This window comes from Stenella coeruleoalba, assembly GCF_951394435.1.
Source record: "Stenella coeruleoalba genome assembly, chromosome: 2".
Classification (NCBI taxonomy): domain Eukaryota; kingdom Metazoa; phylum Chordata; class Mammalia; order Artiodactyla; family Delphinidae; genus Stenella; species Stenella coeruleoalba.
Window position 1 is genome coordinate 158,780,664 of NC_137147.1, and position 21,612 is coordinate 158,802,275.

The window sequence follows — 21,612 nt, forward strand, 5'->3', positions numbered from 1 at the left end:
ATGTGCATTTTTTTTTTTTTTTCTGAATAGGAGAGTAAGGGACGGTCACCCCATTGGAATATCTGGTCCTGTAGTAACAGCCTCCTGTCTGCAGCTTTTTCTTTTTCTTTTTTTTTTTTTTTGGTGGTATGCAGGCTTCTCACTGTTGTGGCCTCTCCCGCCACGGAGCACAGGCTCCGGACACGCAGGCTCAGCGGCCATGGCTCACGGGCCCAGCCGCTCCGCGGCATGTGGGATCTTCCCGGACCGGGGCACGAACCCGTGTCCCCTGCATCGGCAGGCGGACTCTCAACCACTGCGCCACCAGGGAAGCCCTGTCTGCAGCTTTGAGGCCACACCTGGAACACAGATCGCGGCTCCAGGCGCTAACACAATGGGCTGGCATCGTGGCTGCAGGGATCTCTGCCCAGTTGGGCCCGAGGTCTATGTAACAGGAAAGTCCCCGCAGAGCCTGCCCAGGTCCTGGCCAGCCCAGCTCCGGCTCCTCCTCTCCCTCTGAAATATGGAAGCAGCTGTCAGCAGCCTGGGCCTGTGCATTCACACTGCTGGCATGAAAACAGGCAGCTGAGTTGAGTCAAAAATAACACAGCTGCCGGCCCTGGTCTGGTGGGTTCCCAAGGTGGAGAGAGACGGAGACTCTGAGACACAACCGGTCCCGCTCCCCTACCCCCACCCCCGACGGCCCAGGCACTAACTTGAACTCCTGCAGCCACTTGGTCCACAAAAACATGTGGATGTCATTTTGCTGCTCAAATGTTTCCCACTGGAAAACGGGAAGGCAAGGGCAAAGGTGGTAAACAATTTTCTTAGTCCTGATTTCTCTCCTAGTGCTGTCTGCTTCCACATGGCATGAAAGTTCTAGAGTGACTCCCTACTGGAAGAAACGTTCCATGAAGCCGGCACAAAAGCTTTTATTTCATTCGGTCTCACGTCAAAATATTCCATGTCTCTGACCCAAACCTTCCTTTCCCTGCTGTTCGGCTCCAGTGCCCCCCATGTCCATCTGCGTCCTGACCGCAGTGAGGGTCAGGCTTACTGAACCTCCCGTGGTCCAGCAAAAAGCCGGGAAGGAGGGGGAGAGAGGAGGTCTCAAGACCACCATCAACCTCCCTTCCCCTTGATAATGTGACGGGCTTCACAGGTTCCACCATGAGGAGTGACAGTCATTGACTTTTGACACCACCCTGACCCCTGATTTTAACCCCTCCCTGATGGAATCAGATTTGTCCAAAGCCTCTTGCTCACGCTGACTTCCTGGCCTCGCATGTCTGGGATGTGGGAGGGCTCCTTAGATCTGTGAGCATGTCCGCACTTCCTGCTGGGAACATGCGGTTTGGTTCCTGTAGGTCGGCTCTGTGCTGCCAATACCTCCCCATCCCAGTTCTGCAAGAGCCTAATTTATCACCTCCTGGGGGACCGAGAGCAAATCAGGTCGGAATCAGGACCAAGGCTGAAGAGCCGAGTGAAAGATTCATCACGCTGCTGGCCGACGCTGCAGCACTGAGACAGGCCAGTGAAATACACCCACGTGGGCTGCCCTGTTTATTAGAAGCGCTCAGCTTTCTGGAATAAATAGGAGAATCTCCAACAGCGAAGTTAAGTGATTTACAAAGCCCGTTAGAAAAATACCGGTATCTGGGATGCAGAGTCTCTATTTTGAGTCAATTTTTAAAAAACGAAAACAAATTTTCAAGGGCAAGACATCACAGTAGAAGAAAATCCTCTCCTAAGAAAAGACCGAATGGTTTACAGTGATCAAATCTACATGCTATTTCATGACGCGTGGCCTGGGCCCAAGGAGAGGTTCCCCTGAGGCAGAGGTTGGCCGCACACCCGGAGAACGCAGCGGGCTAGGAGGAGAGATGCCTATGCATTAGTATAAGGCAAAAAGCAGAGTGCCCAAGCCTGGCCATTTCCACAGAGAAAACAGACCTGATGGCCACCTTCCTTCATCAGAGTCACCTTGTGCTAGGCAGTGAGATGGACAAGCCAGCGGGTATAAGATAGAGACTTGCTTTTAGCTGTGACTGGTCCCTTTGGTGCCACCACTGTTCTCTACTGGAGATGGGGGAGGGGGAGGGGAAGAGCAGGAAATCCCATTCTTGCTTCAACGTCCTGACCCCACCCTTTGCTCAAGCAGAGGTTAGACCTCCCCGCCACCAGGGGGGAGTCCTGGGCGGCGGCTACCTGCCAAGCGACAAGAACCACACCACGGGGTCCCCGAAGACGTTTCCCTGTCACACGCTCTTGCCTTACGGCTGCTGGCGTCAGAGTCCCCGGGATGTGCCTGGGCCAAAGGTGGTCTCGGAGTCAAAAGGATGGGCCGCCAGGTAGTCTTTATACTCCCCGTCAATCAGGTTGGCGGCGTTGTTCCGGGCAAACCAGCAGTCCACCTGCTCTTCCCCGTTGTAGATTTTCCTCTGCTTCCACACCACTGGGACCTGGTGTCCTTTTACCTCGAGGACGGCCTCAGACCTCTCACCTGTCTCAGGGACGGAAGGATGGGCAGGGCTCCTGCCGAGCCCGGTGAGTCTGGCCTCCTGGTTCAGGAACTGACCTGAGAGGACAAAAGAGACGTCAGGTCTAGGTCAAGTGCGAGCAACGTGTTTGAACAAAATCTAACTTCAGTTCGGGCACCGATGGCCAGCAAATGCACGGGTGTGACCCAGAGGAAGGGGATGCATAACACCAGAGCAGTGACTGTGGTCCTCGGCTGGAGTCTCCCAGAGCTGCTCCACCTTTTCCAGTGTCCGGGGAGGGTGTGGGGAGGAGAGACCTGAGTGTATTGGTAGTGGCCTCCACTTCTGGAAGCTACCACGGGCAAGATGCCCAACCCACAAAAAGAGATGCCCAGTCTCCTACTGAGATGGGAGGATGAGATGGGGGCAAATAACAAGGGAAGAAGGGTCCGGTCTTCCCCGCTCTCCTCCCTCTGGAGGACCCCTTCCATGTGTGCACTTAGTGGGTGTGCACTGGGCGGAGGGTGTGGAAAGCAGGGTCAGAATCCTCCAGGTCGAGTGAGGGCACTACCAAGGCCGAAGGGACAGCAGTCTGCGTCTGGGAGCGGAGCTTCCCAGGCAAGCTGCGTAGAGACGCATCCCTCTCGAGTGCCAGGGAATCTGAGCCCTGGCAGAGGCTCCCTCTTTACTTGTGGGAAAAGCGCCCACATGAAACTGCACGTGGAGGGAAGCCAGGCAGAGTGGGCTGCCCGAGGCTCCCAGCCATGGGGGCGCCGCCCGGGAGGGGCCATGCATCTTCCACTTGGTGCTGGGCCATGGGATGTGTCTGCATCCTCTCCCTGAGAGTAAAGAACCAGACCTGGAGAGAAGGGCTCCTCATTTCTTTGCTCCCCTTCCCCAAAGGCCTGTGCGAATTAGTTTATAAGCCCATTCCTATTCTAGAAAAGTGTCAGGAAGCAAGAAGTATACTTTTCACACTAATTCGAAAAGATATGTGCACCCCAACGTTCACAGCAGCATTGTTTACCGTTGCCAAGATACAGAAGCAACCTAAGTGTCCATCAACTGACGAGTGGATAAAGATGTGGTACACAGTGGAATATTACCCAGCCATGAAAAAGAGTGAAATTTTGCCATTTGCAGCAACACGGATGGACTTGGAAGGCATTATGCTAAGTGAAATACGTCCAGAGAAAGACAAATACCGTATGATATCACTTATATATGTGGGATCTAAAAAATACAACAAACTAGTGAATATAACAAAAAAAAAAAGCAGAGTCACAGACAGAGAGAACAAACTAGTGGTTGCCAGGGGGGAGGGGGAAGGGGCAAGAGAGGGGTAAGGGAGTGGGAGGCACAAACTATTGGTGTAAGACTGGTTCAAGGATGTGCTGTACAACGCGGGGAATACGGCCAGTATTTTGTAGTAACTGTATATGGAGTGTAACCTTTAAAAATTGTATTTGAAAAAAGCAAAAAGAAAAATTGGCCATGTGCCCAAAAAAAAGAAAAAAGAAAAAGAAATAGACTTTTCATGAGCTTCATAAGGACCACATTCCTGTGGAAACTCTCAACCAAGTAAAGACACGGGCAGCATCAGCTTCGTTTTGGGAAACTGAATTCTGTGCTGTGAGTCAGCGTGGAGAGCAGCCACCTACCTAACAGGCCATGGCAGTTGCCAGAAAGGCCTTGGCCGTTGGCGACGTAGAAGCCCAGGTGGTTTCGCTGGTAGGGGGCTGGCTTTTTGTAGAGGTGGAGGAGGATGACGAAGGCCACGTTGCCCTGGATGGCGATGGTGACCTTGGCATTGGCGGACACCGACACCTCCAGCCCCTGGCTCCCCACGGCTGCGCTCTGGTTGCAGGGGAGGACCAGCCTGTCCCCACCATCCACGATGACTCTGGTGGGCGTGATCTCCAGGTAGGACCTCTCGGGCTTGTTGACGAGGATGGTGATGGTGCGGAAGTAAGTGCGCTGTTTCTTGTGGCCGTTTGGGGGAGCGGGGGCCCCGATCAACTCTCCGTTCACCGTCACGCCTTGAAGGCGGGGGGGAAGAGAGCAGTGGTTAGAAAAACTACCCCCACTTTCACAAGAGGGCTTCTCATCCGAATTTCCTTCCTCTCTTGTACCTCTAGAACCAAGAACTTCCGCTCACGCGTAGGGACCACTCAGTGCCCACTGAATGAAGGAAGGAAGGAACGAATGCATGAAGGTATGGGTGACTTTTGACCAACGTCCTGGGTAGGAGAAGCTGATGTAGGTTTGGGGGAAAATATCATAAAAAGGGGGTTGACATATACACACTACTATATATAAACTAGATAACTAATAAGAACCTGCTGTATAGCACAGGGAATTCTACTCAATTCTCTGTAATGACCTATATGGGAAGAGTCTAAATAAAGAGTGGATAGATGTATATGCGTAACTGATTCACTTTGCTGTACACCTGAAACCAACACAACATCGTAAATCAACTATATGCCAATAAAAATTTTAAAGTGAAAAAAAAAGTAAATAAATAAAAATTCTAAAAAAGGGGGTTGACATGTTTGTCTCCTTTCATTCCAGTGTCTGGTTATAGTTCCCCAAACTCTTGTGTGGCCCTGACACGGTATTTCTTACCCATCAGTTTCCATTGCTCCTGATTTGGAGACCCTGGGACACCACTGAGCAGGGGGGTAGAATGCAAAGATTAGGGTTTTTTTTTTTCACTCCCCAAACTCAAGTTCTTTCACTTTCTAGGCAGAACTCACCAGAGTCCGCATGATCAGAGACCAGCCTCAGGATGTGCCCGGGCTGTCCATCGATGTTGAAACAGACCGTGAGGTTGCTCAAGGGGAAATCCACAACAAAATGGGGGTCTCCATCCGCTGCCAGAACAGGATGAGAACGGAAGAGAAAAAGAAAGAAAAGACATTTATTGGGCACCTTCTCTGTGTAAGCACCCTTCTTCTATTTCCTCATGAGTTACTGACTTAACCCTGTCAACAACGGATCCCCCTTGTCTACGCGAGGAAGGTGGCTGGGAGGTGAAGGGATGCACCAGTTACGCAGTCAGTTCGTGGAAAGTAAATATTTGAATGCAGGTCCCCTAAATTCAAATATGATGCTCCTGTCACCACACTGCAGTCAAACAGAGACAACTGAACTTCAGAGGGAAGCGGGGCATCACCCTACACTCCCCACGACCACTGAGCTCACATTCTTCAATTCCCTGTGCGGCTTCCGCTAATCACTTTCTTCCCCCTTTGCCCTCCCCAGTGAAGAGATGGGGATGAGAACTTCCTGTCCTGTGACCAGAGTGCCTTGGCCCTTGAGTCATTCACAGCACCAGATGGACACGGCCCTTGCATGAGTAGTAATGACCAAGCCCCGTTTAGGGCTGGTGAGAAGTAAAGGACACAGAGTCAACGGGAGGTCAGGTGGTGCAGCCAGCGATGACAGTGGCAATCCCTCCTCTGGGTCCTACTGCCTTTACTGCTCTCAAATTTGTGTCTGCGGATAAGACCACAGAGTTTAGCTGGCCCCTGTTCCTTACCCATTCTCCTCATTTTTGCCTCTGCTAAAGATGAACAGTCTTGCCTCTTACTGTACAGACAAAATATTTCCCAAGAGTTTACGTCAGTTCTCTTTTCTCGCGAGATTGGAGCATTAGTTTCTCTCTAATTTGTACACCAAACACAACGTGTTCCCGAATTCCTCTCTACTTCACGTGTACATGTATGTATACGCATTTGTATATGGTGGGGGGTAGGCGCCAGGAGTTCAAGTGTTTTCAAGCTACAAGCCAATCAATGTTCTTCGTGGAACTGCTGAAACACCCTCTCTGTCCCCAGCGTGACTCAGAAGGGCCTTTGGAAGAATCTGGTTCAACTCACTGTAAAGTGCCTCAAGCACCCAGTGAATGGCAACTTCATAAAGAAATACAAGGTACGGGTCTTTTGTAGATGAAAAAAATAACACCCGTTAAAGATAAAAGTCCGTATTTTTGGCACTCTGTGGGTACGAATATAACTACGTGACAGTTCTCTGAGAGTTTCTTGTGCTCATACCATATTCTTTCTCCTCAAATCTTCCAAATCCCTTTATAAGGAAAGATGCTGCCTGCTCTGAAAAAGAGAGGAGAGGTCTGGAAGTCATTACTCCATGCTGCATCCAACAGCAAAGTTTTCCTGCATTCCATAAAGCATGTGTGTTCAAAGGAACAACACGCTACCCACTGGAGACCATGTGTTTCCTCTCCCCAGAGCTAATCTCCAGGTTGTCCTGGGCTACGTGAACCTGGACGCCCAGCACGTCGGCAGCAAGGCAATAAGAAAGACTTACAAAGGCAGATGTGTACATCTGAAGAATAAAACCCAGCCCTTGTGTCCTTATTCCATCCAGATTTTTATTATAATCCCAGGAATATGGCCAAGGGAAATTTTAGGGTATTGTAATCTGGTCTTCCCTTCTAAAGCCAAGGATCATGAAAATAATAAAATAATAATGTTTAAAAACCTTGCAGTGTCACAGATATTTGTAACACCAGAAGTTAGAAGCGAGCATACTTCAAATCTCTAAAAACAAACGTCTTTCCAGCTCAATCGTGACTCATGTGTAGCTCTGTCCATCCACCCTTCTATCGGGGCTCCTGCCAGGCTCCTCAGGACTGTGTTACCCATGGGGTTTATGTGATGGTTTAATGACGATCCTGGTTTTGAGAACTGCCCCATGCTGCCGGTTTGCACTAAATAAATATGGGTCCTCACATCTCGTCCTACGAGCTGATGTTCTAACTGGCTTCGGGAAATTCCTGGTCATCCGCTTCCTAAACATTTCAACTCTCGAATCAGACACCAGCACATTCTTTCCTTTACCTGAGGTTTTGGAGACTTTAATCCTTGGGTTGTATGGTTTCTTGAGAGCAGGTCCTGGAGAGGAGAAGGAAGAGATCCACCACCGTTATTCATTAAAGAGGAGGAAGTGAGAGGTACAGAGGGCTGAGAGGAGTCAAGTACAGCTCTCAGATACGTTTGTGACAAGTTAAACACATCTCTTTTAAAGGAAGCTCTTGGCCTCGCAACACAAAGCGAAGGTGTAAACGACGCGGCGTAACTATTTTATTCCTCTATAATTAGATAATATTCTTCTTGTCTGTGATTTCTGTGTATATAATAGGAGAAAATATTCTATCATTCTTAAGGTATAGTTATGGGGGGAGGGGGGAAGCAAAGTTGTTTAATGGGGACAGAGTTTCAGGTTTGCAAGATGAAAAAGTTCTGGAGATCTGTTTCATAACGATGGGAATATACTTGACACTACTGAACTACACACTTAAAAATGGTTACGATATAGAGAACTGACTGGTGGTTGCCGGGGGGAGGGGGTTGGGGGAGGGATGGAGTGGGAGGTTGAGGTTAGCAGATGTAAGCTTGTATATAGAGAATGGATAAACAACAAAGCCCTAATGTATAGCACAGAGAACTATATTCAGTATTCTCTGATAAACCATAATGGGAAAGAATATTACAAAAAAAGAATATAACTGAATCACTTTCTGTACAGCAAAAATTAATGCAACACTGTAAAGCAAGTATACTTCAGTTAAAAAGAAAGAATGGAAAAAATGGTTATGATGGGAAATGTTACGTTATGTGTTTTTTGCAAAATAGCAATTTAAAACAACCGAAAATATACAAGAATGTAAAAGAAAAAGATAACGCGATAATCCAGGTCTATAGCCATGTGTGTAAGTACAATTCACAAAGCAGCAGGCAAAAATAAACACTCAATTAAAGAATAACCTAAAAGTAAATTACTTTCTGTCAATAAAATAAAATTAATATCTTATTTCAAATTGTCTGTATTAAGATTATGCTCCTCTTAACTGATTTTTGCCCCCCCAGAAAATGAAGATCACAGTATCTCAATGTTTTTTGTTTTGTTTTTTTGCGGTACGCGGGCCTCTCACTGTTGTGGCCTCTCCCGTTGCGGAGCACAGGCTCCAGACGCGCAGGCTCAGCGGCCATGGCTCACGGGCCCAGCCGCTCTGTGGCATGTGGGATCTTCCCGGACCGGGGCAGGAACCCACATCCCCTGCATCGGCAGGCGGACTCCCAACCACTGCGCCACCAGGGAAGCCCTCAATGTTTTTTAAGCGCTCCCTTCTCCAACTGGTCCCTGGTCAGCCAGACACAGACAGAATCAGGCTGACCACGAAGGCGGAACGACATCTCAGTCTGAACGGCTGCTTTGAGTTGGCTTAAATTGTCACCGACACTCAAAAAAATCATAAAATTAAAACTAAAAAATCATCTTCAGGGAAATCCTATGTCTAGCAAGCCTTCTGAGCGATCAGTCAGTTATTCCCTCATCTGTGTTCTTGGCCCTCTGAGTCTCGTGTCATTTGAGTTTGCTCTCTCCTGAAGCTGTTGAGATTTGAGTTGCTGACACTGAATCAAGATGTTACTCAAAAAGCCATCTTCCCTGGATGTGGCACGGATCTTGTAGCGTGACGTAACAACATCATGCAACTTACTTTTCATCCTTTTCATCAGAACAAATATTGTACTAGTTTTGCCAAGACAAGTTCCACTCTTTCTAAAAAGGCAACATATCATTTTTCACCCCTACATCAGGTCTGAACTTTTCAATAGATTTCTAGTTCTACACTCCTCATGGGAAAGGGTATCTCACATGTGTAGAACACTTAGTATACACCAAGGCATCTACACCTTTAATCCTTGCAACAACCTTTCAGGGAAGAGATTACTATCTACATTTTACAGGTGAGGGAATGGAAGCTCAGAGACGTTCAGAAACCTGCCCCAAGCCACACAGCTGGCTGGGAGGAGCCGTGAGCTGAAACTCTGTCTGGATCCTAACCGTGTGCTCTCCCTACCATGCCCAGGTGATCTCAGAGTTGAGGATATGAGGATCAAATGAGGCCCAGGGTTAATGTCAGTTCCCTCACCTTAGGGCGTGTGCACCTGACAGGAAGTTAAGAAAAATGTCACACATAAAAAAGTGCTGTTTTCCATAAACAGATTTTACTGAGAATATAACCCTCTGCTTTGGTTGGATTACTTTTCCTGTCCTTTTCCCATTCCTGGTGCTACTAATTTCCCCCTGACAAATGGCACTGAGACAGATAATAAGAATTTCTGTTTAAACTCTGGATTCTCCTGAGAATCCAGAACTTAGTTCCTCCTATATAATAATATCTATAATAAAATAAAATTTTATTAATTTTATTTAATTCTAAACAAAATCATTAAAATTTAAAAAATAAAACTTTAATTTAGAAAATTATAAGTAAAATTAATAAACTATGAGTAAATAAAATATATAATAAAATTTCATTTTATCTATAAAATAAAATATTTTGTTTTCTCAGGAAAATAATATCAAGTGTATGACATAATTGAAGTACTTAAACTATAGAAAGGCATTTAAAAATGAGTATTTGTTTACTTGTCTGTTCATCCGTGTGCCTCCAATAGTGCCTGGCTCACAGGAGGCACTCAATATTGATGATTTATCGATAGACTGGCTTGACTTTCTCGAATTTCTCTATAGAGATCCATGGTTTATAACAACACAAACATAAGCTAAGGCACTCTCTGAAGGCTAGGAGCTGCAGGTAGAGAACATTGTTTATAAGATTTATAATACGAGAAAGTAAAACAGACGACCTTGGCCTGAAAAGGAGACAGAAGGGCCATCCCGAGAGTGCCCTTACCTGGCTGCAGGTGGGCGCCCCTCAGGCTCTGCATCACCGTTTCGGGCCCTGTGGCCGCCGACGTGCCGTAGGCGTCCTCCGGGGTCTCTGTCCGCGGTGCTGACTTGAGCGTCATGGAGGTGAACGGAGCGAGGAAGCGATGGTTCAAGGCCAGAGCCTGTACCTCCTGCCTCAGCCGCTCCCTCTCGGGCTGCTCATCACTCTGCAGCCAGGAACTCAGCAGCTCCTTCAGGGTCAGGTAGCTCCAGAGACGCTCCAGGTGGTTCGGGTCCTCCTGGCCACCCCCCTTGGGCCTGGGGCTCCCCGGGACGTCGTTCCCCATCCTCCGGGGTTCCACAGGAACGTCCTTCTTGAGTACGACAAACTTCTTACTGTTGCTGGCCGTGACCTCCACGTGCAAGCGGTCCATCTCCTTGTCCACCAGCTTCCCCGCGATGATGATCTCGGAGCCGTTGAAGTAGTTGGGGAACAGGGTCCTGGTGGCGTGCTCTACCAAGCCGGCTGGATAATCCACGCGGATGTCCGAGAGGAGCGGGGTCCTGATCTCATCGTAGAACCTGGAGAGGAGGAACAGAGAGGGAGGATCGGGGCCTGCACTAGCTGCAGGCAGGTCACGTCCCAGAGGAAATCACAGGCTGTCTTGGGGGGGCGGATCTGATCTTAAAAGCAACCAAGTCCAACATTCCACCCAGCAGAACATCTCAGACAGGAGGCCGTGCGGCCGTAGCTTGAACACCACTGGTGATGGAGAACTCACTATCTCACAAGCTCCCTCGCCGTTTGCCAGACTTAAATTCTGGTTTCCTCTTCACCCCAGAACACAGCACAGTCAGCGACCACTTTCGACTGGCCATCGTGCTTCAATATAAAAACACGATCACTGTAACTAGCAGGCAAGGTGGAGCTGACGCTACCTATCCCACCTCCCTCTCAGGGTGGAATTAGAGTAAATACAGGCATAAATTGTTTTATTGCACTTCGAAGACCTAGCATTTTTTTGCAAAATGAAGGTTTGTGGCAATCCTGCATTGTCAGATGATAGCATTTTTTAGCAATAAAGTATTTTTCAATTAAGGTATGTACATGACACTATTGCATGCTTAATAGACTACAGTGTGATGTAAACATAGCTTTTACGTGCACTGTTAAAGCAATCCACCTGTGGGACTCGCTTTATTGCAATATTTGCTTTATCGCTGGAACTGACCTGCAGTATCTCTGAGGTGCGTCTTGAGATGAGGAAGTGCTCTGAAGTGTCAGGAAGACAGTTATAACCATAAGAGCTAACAGAACACCTAACCTGTGAAAGCCGTCCTGCCAATACTTCACGTAGGTTTTCTCCTTAAATTCTATCATCTGACCAGAATCCTCACTTCACAGTTGGGGAGACCAAGGCACAGACAGTCTTAAAGCCTCAAGTCACAAGGCAGGACCAGAACGTGAACCCAGATCCACCCAGTTTCAAGACCCATGGCGATGTCTCCCATGAAAGGAGTGATGATCAGACTCGGGGTCCGTCCTCACGTCCGAGCCTCCCGCTGAGCCTGCCCCCCCGCCCCGAGGACACAGACAGACCCACGGACCCGATGAGCTGGGCACGGGCGTCGTGGTCCTCGTGGACGTGCCGTGTGAGCCCACAGTTCTCCAGGGACAGCATCTCCAGCAGCTTGAAGTCCACGTCGGCCCCGATGCCCACGGTGAAGATGCAGACCCGGCCCCGGGCGGCCTCCCTGGTGTTGTTGAGGATCTTCGGGGTGTGGGTCTCCCCGGCGGTGGGCTTCCCGTCTGTCAGGAAGATGACCAGGGACACGCTGCGGTCCTCGATGTCGTTGTGGGCCACGAAGTCGTTGAGAAGCCTGATGCCCCTCTGCAGGGCCCCATTAATATCCGTGCCTGCAGGACATAGAACAGGACACCTGAGGAGCCTCGCCACCTCCTTTACCTGGACACACCTTCTCGGGCCCCTCACGGGTACCTGCAGCAGTGACGCGTGGGGAAAGCAGCCACCTGCATTCCTGGGGTGACTCCATGTCACAAAGACTGCTAGAAACTTGGCAAATGACTAGGAACAGCAGAGAATTATATAACCTTGTCCTGAAGGTGTCTGATGGCATCTCAGCTTAGGCGTCTCCACTCCCTTAGCACGAACGGTTTCTACCTCCTTTTTGGAGAATCACTTTGGAAAGGGAAGGAGGGTGCTGGGTGCAGGAATTCAGAGAAAGCAAGCGTCCCAGAGGGAAGGGAACGGCACAGAATGAGGAGGTGGCGATGCGGAGACCATCGCGGTGACCTCACTTGTGTCCTGGGGCTGGAGGATGCTGGTTAAAGCACTCAATTTTTTTTTTTTTTTTTTATTGCTGTCGTCTTTCCTGCTTCCTGCCCCTTCAGGATCACCCCTGCTTCTTAGGACCCCACCAAGCGAAGGCTTTCGAGTTTACACCTCCTACCCCTGCCGTTTCTAATTCAGACACGCTTGTCATCGCAGCTCTGATTAAAGTCAGGGGACAGTGTCTGTGGGAGGTGCTGGACAGGTATTTTGCTTGGGGGATGGAGAGACGGATGGCTGGTGGAAGTCAAAACTGCCAACTAACGTGAGGTTTCTGGATTAGCTGAGAACTTCATTCAACTCTGCTGCTGCTGTTCTACCATCGCCAAGAAAAACTGAGAGTTCTTACTGCCGCCGTGAATACGTACTTCCTTTTTCTGACTCCACTGGGGTTTTTTTTAATGGCCTTATTGACGTACCAAAAATGTCACGCATTTTGGTCGCTAGGGATTTTTTTCTTTTTTTGCCGAGCTGCATGGGTATGCAGGATCTTAGTTCCCCAACCAGATATCCATCCCATGCCCCCTGCACAGGAAGTGCAGATTCTTAACCACTGGACCACCAGGGAAGTCCCAAAAATTTCACCCCTTTTAAGCACACAATTAATGATTTTTAGTAAATTTATGAAGCTGTGTACCCATCACCGCAATCCATCCCCCTGACTGGAGTGATTTTTATCTCCCTGCAAAATGTACCATATTTGAGTGAACCAGACAATTTTCCCCACTGCCTCCCATCCTCCAGAATTTCTGGCTAAAATACATATGACTGTGACTGTGCAAACACATTGATAATTCGTTCTAAGATGTACACATGGCCCGAACGTAAGGGAAAGTTACAGCTGAAACAGTATTTAACGTTTCTTTGGGTTCACTCACTTGCCTTTCTGAATGCCCAGCCTAGTTTCACGCTGCCTCTGGATATGTGGGCATGAACCAAAACGCAGGTGTTTATTTTCTCTTTAACCTAGAACGTAACAATGATGCCAAATCTCTCACTGCATTTTTTTTTTTTTTTTTTTTTGCGGTACGCGGGCCTCTCACTGTTGTGGCCTCTCCCGTTGCGGAGCACAGGCTCCGGACGCGCAGGCTCAGCGGCCATGGCTCACGGGCCTAGTTGCTCCGCGGCATGTGGGATCTTCCCGGACCGGGGCACGAACCCGTGACCCCTGTATCGGCAGGCGGACTCTCAACCACTGCGCCACCAGGGAAGCCCTCTCACTGCATTTTAAAGCCCAGGAAAGCCCAGGCAAAGGACACACTTAGCTTTTCTTACACGAGACACCAAAGCACAGCACGGCTTGGTACTGAACATCCGTTAAGTTGGGGCATCTCCCGCATGCTTAACAACGGCGGGGGGCTTTCTCCCCAAGGAGCTGACACAACCATTCCACCGAGAGCTCCCCCAGGGTCATCAAAGGACCCAAGTGCACCAGCAACAGGGATCACTTGGGTAAAATGGCCATATCTGACACCTAGAGAGGACTTCCTATGTGCAGCCACTTCTAAGTACTTTAAATATTTTAACTCATCTCATCCTAATAACAAGTCCATTATTATCCTCACTTTACAGATGAGGAAACTGAAGTAAAAGGAGGTTAAATAGCTGGTAGAGCTGGATTCAAATCCAGACAGTCTGGCTTCAGAATCTATGCTCATCTCCTGAAATGACACTTTTCTGAGAGAAGTAGATTAATTTTCTGTTCACCTGCAGAGGTTGGGACAATGAAGTACCAAGAAAAAATAAAGGAAACCAATAAGGTTTCTATGGTTTAGATTCCAAAATACACACAACTGTTTTCTAAAGCTTTATCTCCACCTCCCACACACAAAGGATTCTCATAGCAAGCAGAACCGTTTAAATAATTTAAATAACTCTAATGCATATTCTTTGGGTATGCACTGTAGGTCGGGAGCTACGACAGGAAACAGGGGCTAAACAAAGATGAAGGAGAGTTTCTTCCCTCAAAGACTTGACCACCTTGTCAACTTCCTGCTGTAGATCATCACTATAATATTAACTATAACCTTTCATTTCTCCTATCTAGTTACAGTAAAACAGTAACTAGATCGTGTTTCTGTAGAGACTGGTAGGAAATCCCATTTGTAAATCGAAATTCCATCCAAACAAGATCAAGTTCCAAATGAAGTTCAGTTGGGAAACCAGAACTCTGCCTTGGATGGAAACTAACAAATATGTGAGCGATGAGAAACTCAGATGGAAGAGGATGGACAGAAATGGGTGTTTTCTATGCTTCCAGGTATCCAAAGCAGAATTATCTGAGACACCCAGCAGATGGTGTCTCTACAGGGGCCTTTAAGAAAGGTGTCAAAGGGTCAGGTTCAGGTCCAATAAACACTCCAATACTGGGCATCTGCCACGCATCCGCTGTCCTAGTGATGGATGTAACAGCAGAAGTCAGCTGTGTGTCCAGGGTTGAAGGAACTCACATCCAGCACGGCTGGTAACACGCTGTTCTGACTCTCTAACCTTTCCCCGCGTCTGCGTACTTACCTCATCACGACCCCCCAGCCAAGTGTGCAAAACCTCAGAGTCCTCCCCTTTCCACCCAGAGCACCGCCCAGGCCACCTGGGGTCCAAGGGATCTAACGGCTCAGGAGGGCAGCTTCATCTGCTGCTTCCTAAGGTGCTCATATTCAAACACACAGAACGCTGAATCACCCATTTGGCTTTCATTCCCCACCCCAGAAACAATTTACAAAAAGAGCTGCATTGTTTGGGATCCGTGAGATAAACCAGGAAAGGCTCCAAAACCTATCAGGTATTTCCTCCCCCCCTAACTTACTTGACCATCTTAGTTTGGGGCCTGGAAGAGGAGAAACAAGCTCCTGGGAAAGCTCTCCCCTGTTATCTCCTTTCCTGTGATCAGCGTCAGCTTTCAAACCCTTGTCTCTGGGCAGAAAGTTAGCTACTCACGTATCCCGTCGAGGCGAATGGGCAAAGCGGGATGCGCGCTTACCTCCGGTCGGTGACATGTGGTGAATGTAGACTTTGCCGTCTCTGATATTGTTGGGAGTAACTGACACCAAATGGTCCTTCCACACTTTGACCCGGTTGGAAAATCCAATGATATTGAAACGGTCCTGGGGTCGGAGGTCATGCAGAATCGTGAAAAGGGCATCTTTGGTCTAGGCAAACACAAAAGCAAAAACAGTCACGTCCGAGCGCATGAGTCCACGCGTCCCCTGGCTTGGAAACTGCACACCGGGGACAATCCCAGGGTTAAAATTAAGTACCTGCTACGTAAAGGGACTCAGATAAATGTCAAGGAACTTTGTCACCTAGCTGGAAAAAAACCATCATTAATATGTTACAATTTTATATAAGACACGAATGGGTATTTCATATATGAACCATCACATCTGCTGGAATCCACGTTGCATCAAGCCTCTGTATCTTTCACCACTGCTATTCTCTAGACCTGGAATGTTCTTCCTTACTGCCTCATGCCCTTGTTTCATCTGACAAGGCCCTCGTCATTCAGAACCCAGTTAACATGCTGTATTCTCTATTTGCAACATTTTCTAGCTCCTCTGAAGAGAGCGCACATCTTCTCTCCTGTAGGCTAGCGCTGTCCTCAACATACTCACATAGAAAAGTGCGTATTACCCGTCATGACTACAGTCTGCTTCATGCCTCTTTCCCTTCCTCCAGTGTCAGCTCTCTGAAGGCAGGTGCCTCTATTTTCTTATCACCCAGAGCAGAGGAGAACTCCTGACACGTAGGAGGCGCTAGAGAGAAGTTCAGAGGATGAATGAACGCATGGACGCTTCATGAGTTACAGATGAAGGGTACGCATAATAAATACCACTGGAATTTAAAAGAGAACGAAGCACTGAAGGCTGGAGTGATGTGAGAAGGTGTCACAGAGAAGGGGGAATTGAGGATGAGACTCAAAGGAACTGGGTAACTTGAGAGATGAGGGAGGGCATCCCGAAAAGAAGCAAAGGAGGTCAGAGAGACGGCTGGAGGAAAGCAGAGAGGTGACACAGGTGAGTTCCGGAGATGCTGAGTGAATGAAAGGTGTACAGGTAAGTCAGACGTGACTTGTGGAAAGAGGAAAGAAACCATCGGAAACTGAAAACAGAAACGCTCCAGGACTGCAGACGAAGCAACCAACAAGGGATTAATCTCCACAATATACAAACAGCTCATGCAGCTCTATATCAAAAAACAAACGAAGCAACCAACAAGGGATTAATCTCCACAACATACAAACAGCTCATGCAGCTCTATATCAAAAAACAAACAACCCAATCAAAATTCGCAGAAGATCTAAATAGACATTTCTCCGAAGAAGACATACAAATGACCAAAAAGCACATGAAAAGATTCTCAACATCACTAATTATTAGAGAAATGCAGATCAAAACTACCATAAGTAGTATGGTAGTCAGAATGGCCATCGTCAAAAAATCTACAAACAATAAATGCTGGAGAGGGTATGGACAAAAGGGAACCCTCTTACACTGTTGGTAGGAATGTAAATTGGTACAAGCACTATGGAGAACAGTATGGAGGTTCCTTAAAAAACTAAAAATAGAGTTACCACGTGATCCTGCAATCCCACTCCCAGGCATATTATCTGGAGAAAACCATAATTCGAAAAGATACACACACCCCAATGTTCACTGCAGTGCAATTTACAATAACAAAGACATAGAAGCAACCTAAATGTCCATCAACAGAGGAATGGAAAAAGAAGGTGCGGTACATACATACAATAGAATATTACTCGGCCATAAAAAAGAATGAAATGATGTCATTTGCAGCAACATGGATGGACCTAGAGACTGTCACACCGAGTGAAGTAAGTCAGACAACTACCATGTGATATTGCTTATATGCGGAATCTACAAAAAGGGTACAAATGAACTTACCTACAAAACAGAAATAGTTACAGATGTAGAAAACAAACTTATGGTTACCAAGGGGGAAAAGGGGGGAAGTGATAAATTAGGAGATTGGGATTAACAAATACACACTACTATATATAAAACAGATAACTAATGAGGACCTACTGTATAGCACAGGGAAGTCTACTCAATACTCTGTAATAACCTGTATGGGAAAAGAATCTGAAAAAGAATAGATATATGTGTATGTATAACTGATTCACTTTGCTGTACACCTAAAACTAACACAACACTGTAAATCAACTATACACCAATAAAAATAGAAAAAAGAAAAGCTCCAGGAGCCTGGACAAGAGTTTCTAAAACAATCAACTCGATATTGTGAGCAAGCACTGCCTTCTCTAAATAGCATTATTGCTAGACGTTGAAAGAGATGTGGCATGTGAGGCATGAGGTAGGGGATGCTCATTACATATCTGCCACGTAATGTCATTGCCATGTCATTGCCATGACCTCTGCCACCCTCCACAGGGGTGAAGAGCACTTCACTGTAAGGGCAGGAGGGCTGGGGTTCACCCTGGATCCATCACTTACCACCTGTGTGGCCCTGTCAGATAAAGACAAAGAAATACTATATGATATCACTTACACATGGAATCTAAAAACAGAACCAAACCCAAACTCATAGAAAAAGCCATCAGACTTGTGGTTACCAGAGGCACCAGGTGGGGGCTGAGGGAATTGGATAAAGGTGGTCAAAAGGTCCAGACTTCCAGTTACGAGATAAATAAGTGCTGGGGATGTAATGTACAACGTGACGACTACAGTTAACACTGCTGTGTGGTAATTTAAAAGCTGTTATGAGAGAAAATCTGAAGAGTTATCATCACAAGGAAAAACAAGCATTTTTGATCTATATGAGATGAGGGATGTTCACTAAACCTATTGTGGTAATCATTTCACAATAAGTGAAACCATTATGCTGTGCACCTAAACATACACAGTGCCGAATATCAACTGTATCTCAATACAACTGGGGGGAAAAGATTAAATGACAAAAAATTAATGGCCCCATTCTCTGAGATCCTCTCTCAGCACACACATCTATTCTGCACTTATCATACTGCATTATCATTATTTCCTCAAGCCCTTTCCCACCTCAGGACCTCTTCACCTGCTGTTCCCTGTGTCTGGAATGCTCTTCCCTACAGTCTGCATGACCGCTGGCCCCTCCGCATCCTTCAGTTCTGGGCTCACTCGTTTCTCTGTCCTCTCAAGCCCGGCACCCTGCTTCTCTGCCTTCACAGCGTCGATAGCGAGCATGTCATTACATATCTGTGCATTTACTTGACTGTCCAACTCAGCTCCACGCCTCCGAGAGCGGGAGCTTTCTCTGTTCCGTCACTCCTGTGTCATACCCGGCTGTGCCTGGCCACACGGCAGAGTCTTGATACATTTTTCCAGAGAAAAGTGAATGGCGAATGAACTGTCCATCTGTCACGCTAGACTCCACAAAACAGCTGTCCCCTTGCTCCTCCTCACCCAATACAACAGTTGGCGCATTGTGGGCTGTCAGTATGTCAGTAAATATCTGTTGAATGAGTAATTGAGACAGAAAGGAGGAGAGAGAGAGGGAATTCTATGACGTGAATACAAGGGAAGTAAGAGAGACACAGCCCCCATCCTTGAGAAGCTAAGACAGGGAACACTGAGAAGGATGATATGCAGGAAACAAGAGCTGAATGATGGATAGCATTAAAGCAAAAATAAATAGATCAGATCATGACAATAAACAGATGTGGGTGGAGTGCCCTGAGCACTGATGCTGACGGAATTCCTGGAAGCATGCCTCACCTTGACCCCTCATCCTTCCTTCCACTCAGAGCCAACACAACCCCAGCATGAGCAAAGACGGGCTCGGCGTCATTCTCCGTCCAAGAGTCTAGACCTCTGGGAAGTCTGAAGGTCCACAGCGGGGAGGTGACAGATGGGACCACAGCAGGCGGTGGCCATCCCTGAGACGACACAGTTTGGAGCCCGACACTAAGGCAGGCACTTGGAAATGTTCCCGCTGCTGGGGCTCAGAGCTGGCTGAGCACCCCAGGGTGCAGGCTGGACCTGCCGTTTGTTTAGCTGCTGGCATCCTGAGGTTCCTTAAATAGAGCGCGAAAGCCCTCGAGCGGGGCTGGCCTGGCTCCTTTGATGATTTTTTCCCCATCGTGATGGATGTTCTGCATTAGGAATAGTCCTTCGAGCCTCTCCACCCTCCTCCCCTGAGCTCAGCAACGACGGGTTTCTTATGACCTTGTAAGGCCACAGCTGTAACTTATCCTCATGTGCTCCAGGGCAGGCAGACCCGTGGGCTCCCAGTGGCTCTATTTCCAATTGCCTTAGAACCTTTGGTCTCCAAGGCCTCGTCCAAGAGACCTGGGCAGAAGGTGCCTGGAGCCACCGCCATCCGTTAACCCTTTCCGAGCTCCGACCGTCTCCTTAGATGGCGGGTGGCCTGGGGAGCTCTGTGTTCTGTAGAAGGCTGAACAGGCAGGAGGAAGGTAAGGGTCCAGATAGAAGAGTAAACGTGAGGGGGCTTCAGCTGATACTTCTGCACCCTGCGTTTATACGCTGAAGATGAACAGAAACCTGGTCAGACTTTTTCCAAGAGTACAGCCCAGAAAACAGGGTAAGCGCATTCCAGAAAGATCAGAGAAAGCCCAGAAGGGCAGAGAATGTACAATCCAAGCTGCTTTGAAGGCCTGAGCTACCCTGAAGGCACCAATGGATCAGATCCACTCCCTGTGGGTCCCAGAGGGCAACCTGCAAAGACCAGTCTGTACATGTAACGAGAAGGGCTCCTTCTGACATCCCAGGTTGTGTTTGGACTGAAGGAAGATACAAAAGGCACACAGATACAACGAATAGAGGAAAAACTTCTTCTTATTCAGATAGTAAAGAAGCACCGTGGCCTGGAAGGAGCATTTAGACAAGATTCCTTTTAATCTGAGCCACGTAGAATCTCAGAGAACAGGGATGAGTCCCTGCCTGAAACTATTCCATGGTGAGGAACCCTTCTTCCTTTTTTTCTAAATTTACTTATGTATTTTTTATTTTTGGCTGTGTTGGGTCTTCGTTGCTGCGAGTTGCGGTGAGCGGGGGCTACTCTTTGTTGCAGTGTGCGGGCTTCTCATTGCGGTGGCTTCTCTTGTGGTGGAGCACGGGCTCTAGGCGCGGGGGCATGTGGGATTTTCCAGGACCGGGGCTCGAACCCGTGTCCCCTGCACTGGCAGACGGATTCTTAACCACTGAGCCACCAGGGAAGCCCGGAATCCTTCTTCTTATAGGTACTTTCCTTGGGTGGAGAGGAGGGGAAAGACGTATTTCCTTTGAAAACTGTCTTAGAGGTTAATTTCAGTGCTACCTTTGGTTTATTATTCAGTAAGCCTTTTCATCTCTGTCCATTTAAATTCTTTCAGGCCCATGTGAATAAATAAAGATGAGCTCTCGGTTTCAGATTCTCTATTCATTCAACATGGTTGGTGACGGTCCCTCTTGCTCCAGTGGGTCTTCAGGAAGCAGAACTCTGTAGGCTTCCCTGATGGTGTCTGTGGAAAGGCGCAGGGCTGGGCCCCGGGAGGTACAGCCCCCTTTTCACCCTTCTCTCACGCTGCCCTTCACGAGGGCTGCTCCCGGGGAAGGGAGTGTCTGCGGGCAGCTCTGTCCTGCGGGCTCTGGGCCCTGCATCAAGCCATCCTACAGACAAGGGATGGCCCTTCCTTCCCCCTCCCTGCAAAACTAAGCCTGAGCAGCTGGAGGCTCTCGGCACAGCCTCGGGGGGGTGGGGTGAGCACCCCCTGTGCTGACCACTGTGTCGTGAACAACTCTTAGACATCCCCCAGGAGACAAGCATCGTGCAGTCACGCCCTCAGGCTGACCCATCAGTGGAGCCCATGGAAAACCCAGCTGCCTGCCCACTCCATCGGGGTGCCCGCTGACGCAGTTTTCTCAGACACTTCTGTGTCCCCGCCAAACCACACTCACCAGCAACTAACTCTGACACAAAAGGCTTCTGTACCACAGACCCTGGGTTGTGACATCATAGAGGAAATCCAAGTTCAAGGGTCCTAGATACTAGCCACGCCATGCTTTTCAGCAGAATGGACTTGCTGTGCTCCGAAGCAGTCCTATCACTTGCCTTGTTCTAAAATGTTTACCGAGGAGCTGACC

The 21,612-nt window shown here is 48.1% G+C and overlaps 1 protein-coding gene across 2 annotated transcripts in view; it reads right to left on the reverse strand.

Annotated features, from left to right (window-relative positions):
* Positions 1 to 662: 662 nt before the first annotated feature.
* ITIH5 (inter-alpha-trypsin inhibitor heavy chain 5) overlaps positions 663 to 21,612 on the reverse strand; it is a 74,069-nt gene continuing 53,119 nt past the window's right edge. The window contains exons 8-15 of one of the 2 annotated variants that reach the window (XM_079914354.1): positions 15,495 to 15,663; positions 11,772 to 12,081; positions 10,189 to 10,745; positions 7,325 to 7,378; positions 6,518 to 6,574; positions 5,219 to 5,335; positions 4,121 to 4,498; positions 663 to 2,557 (exon numbers count right to left, since the gene is read on the reverse strand). In XM_079914354.1, coding sequence (XP_079770480.1) covers positions 2,268 to 2,557; positions 4,121 to 4,498; positions 5,219 to 5,335; positions 6,518 to 6,574; positions 7,325 to 7,378; positions 10,189 to 10,745; positions 11,772 to 12,081; positions 15,495 to 15,663 — 1,932 coding nt within the window. In that variant the 3' untranslated portion in view covers positions 663 to 2,267. The remainder of the gene's footprint in view (positions 2,558 to 4,120; positions 4,499 to 5,218; positions 5,336 to 6,517; positions 6,575 to 7,324; positions 7,379 to 10,188; positions 10,746 to 11,771; positions 12,082 to 15,494; positions 15,664 to 21,612) is intronic. The other variant, XM_079914355.1, reaches the window with a different exon arrangement.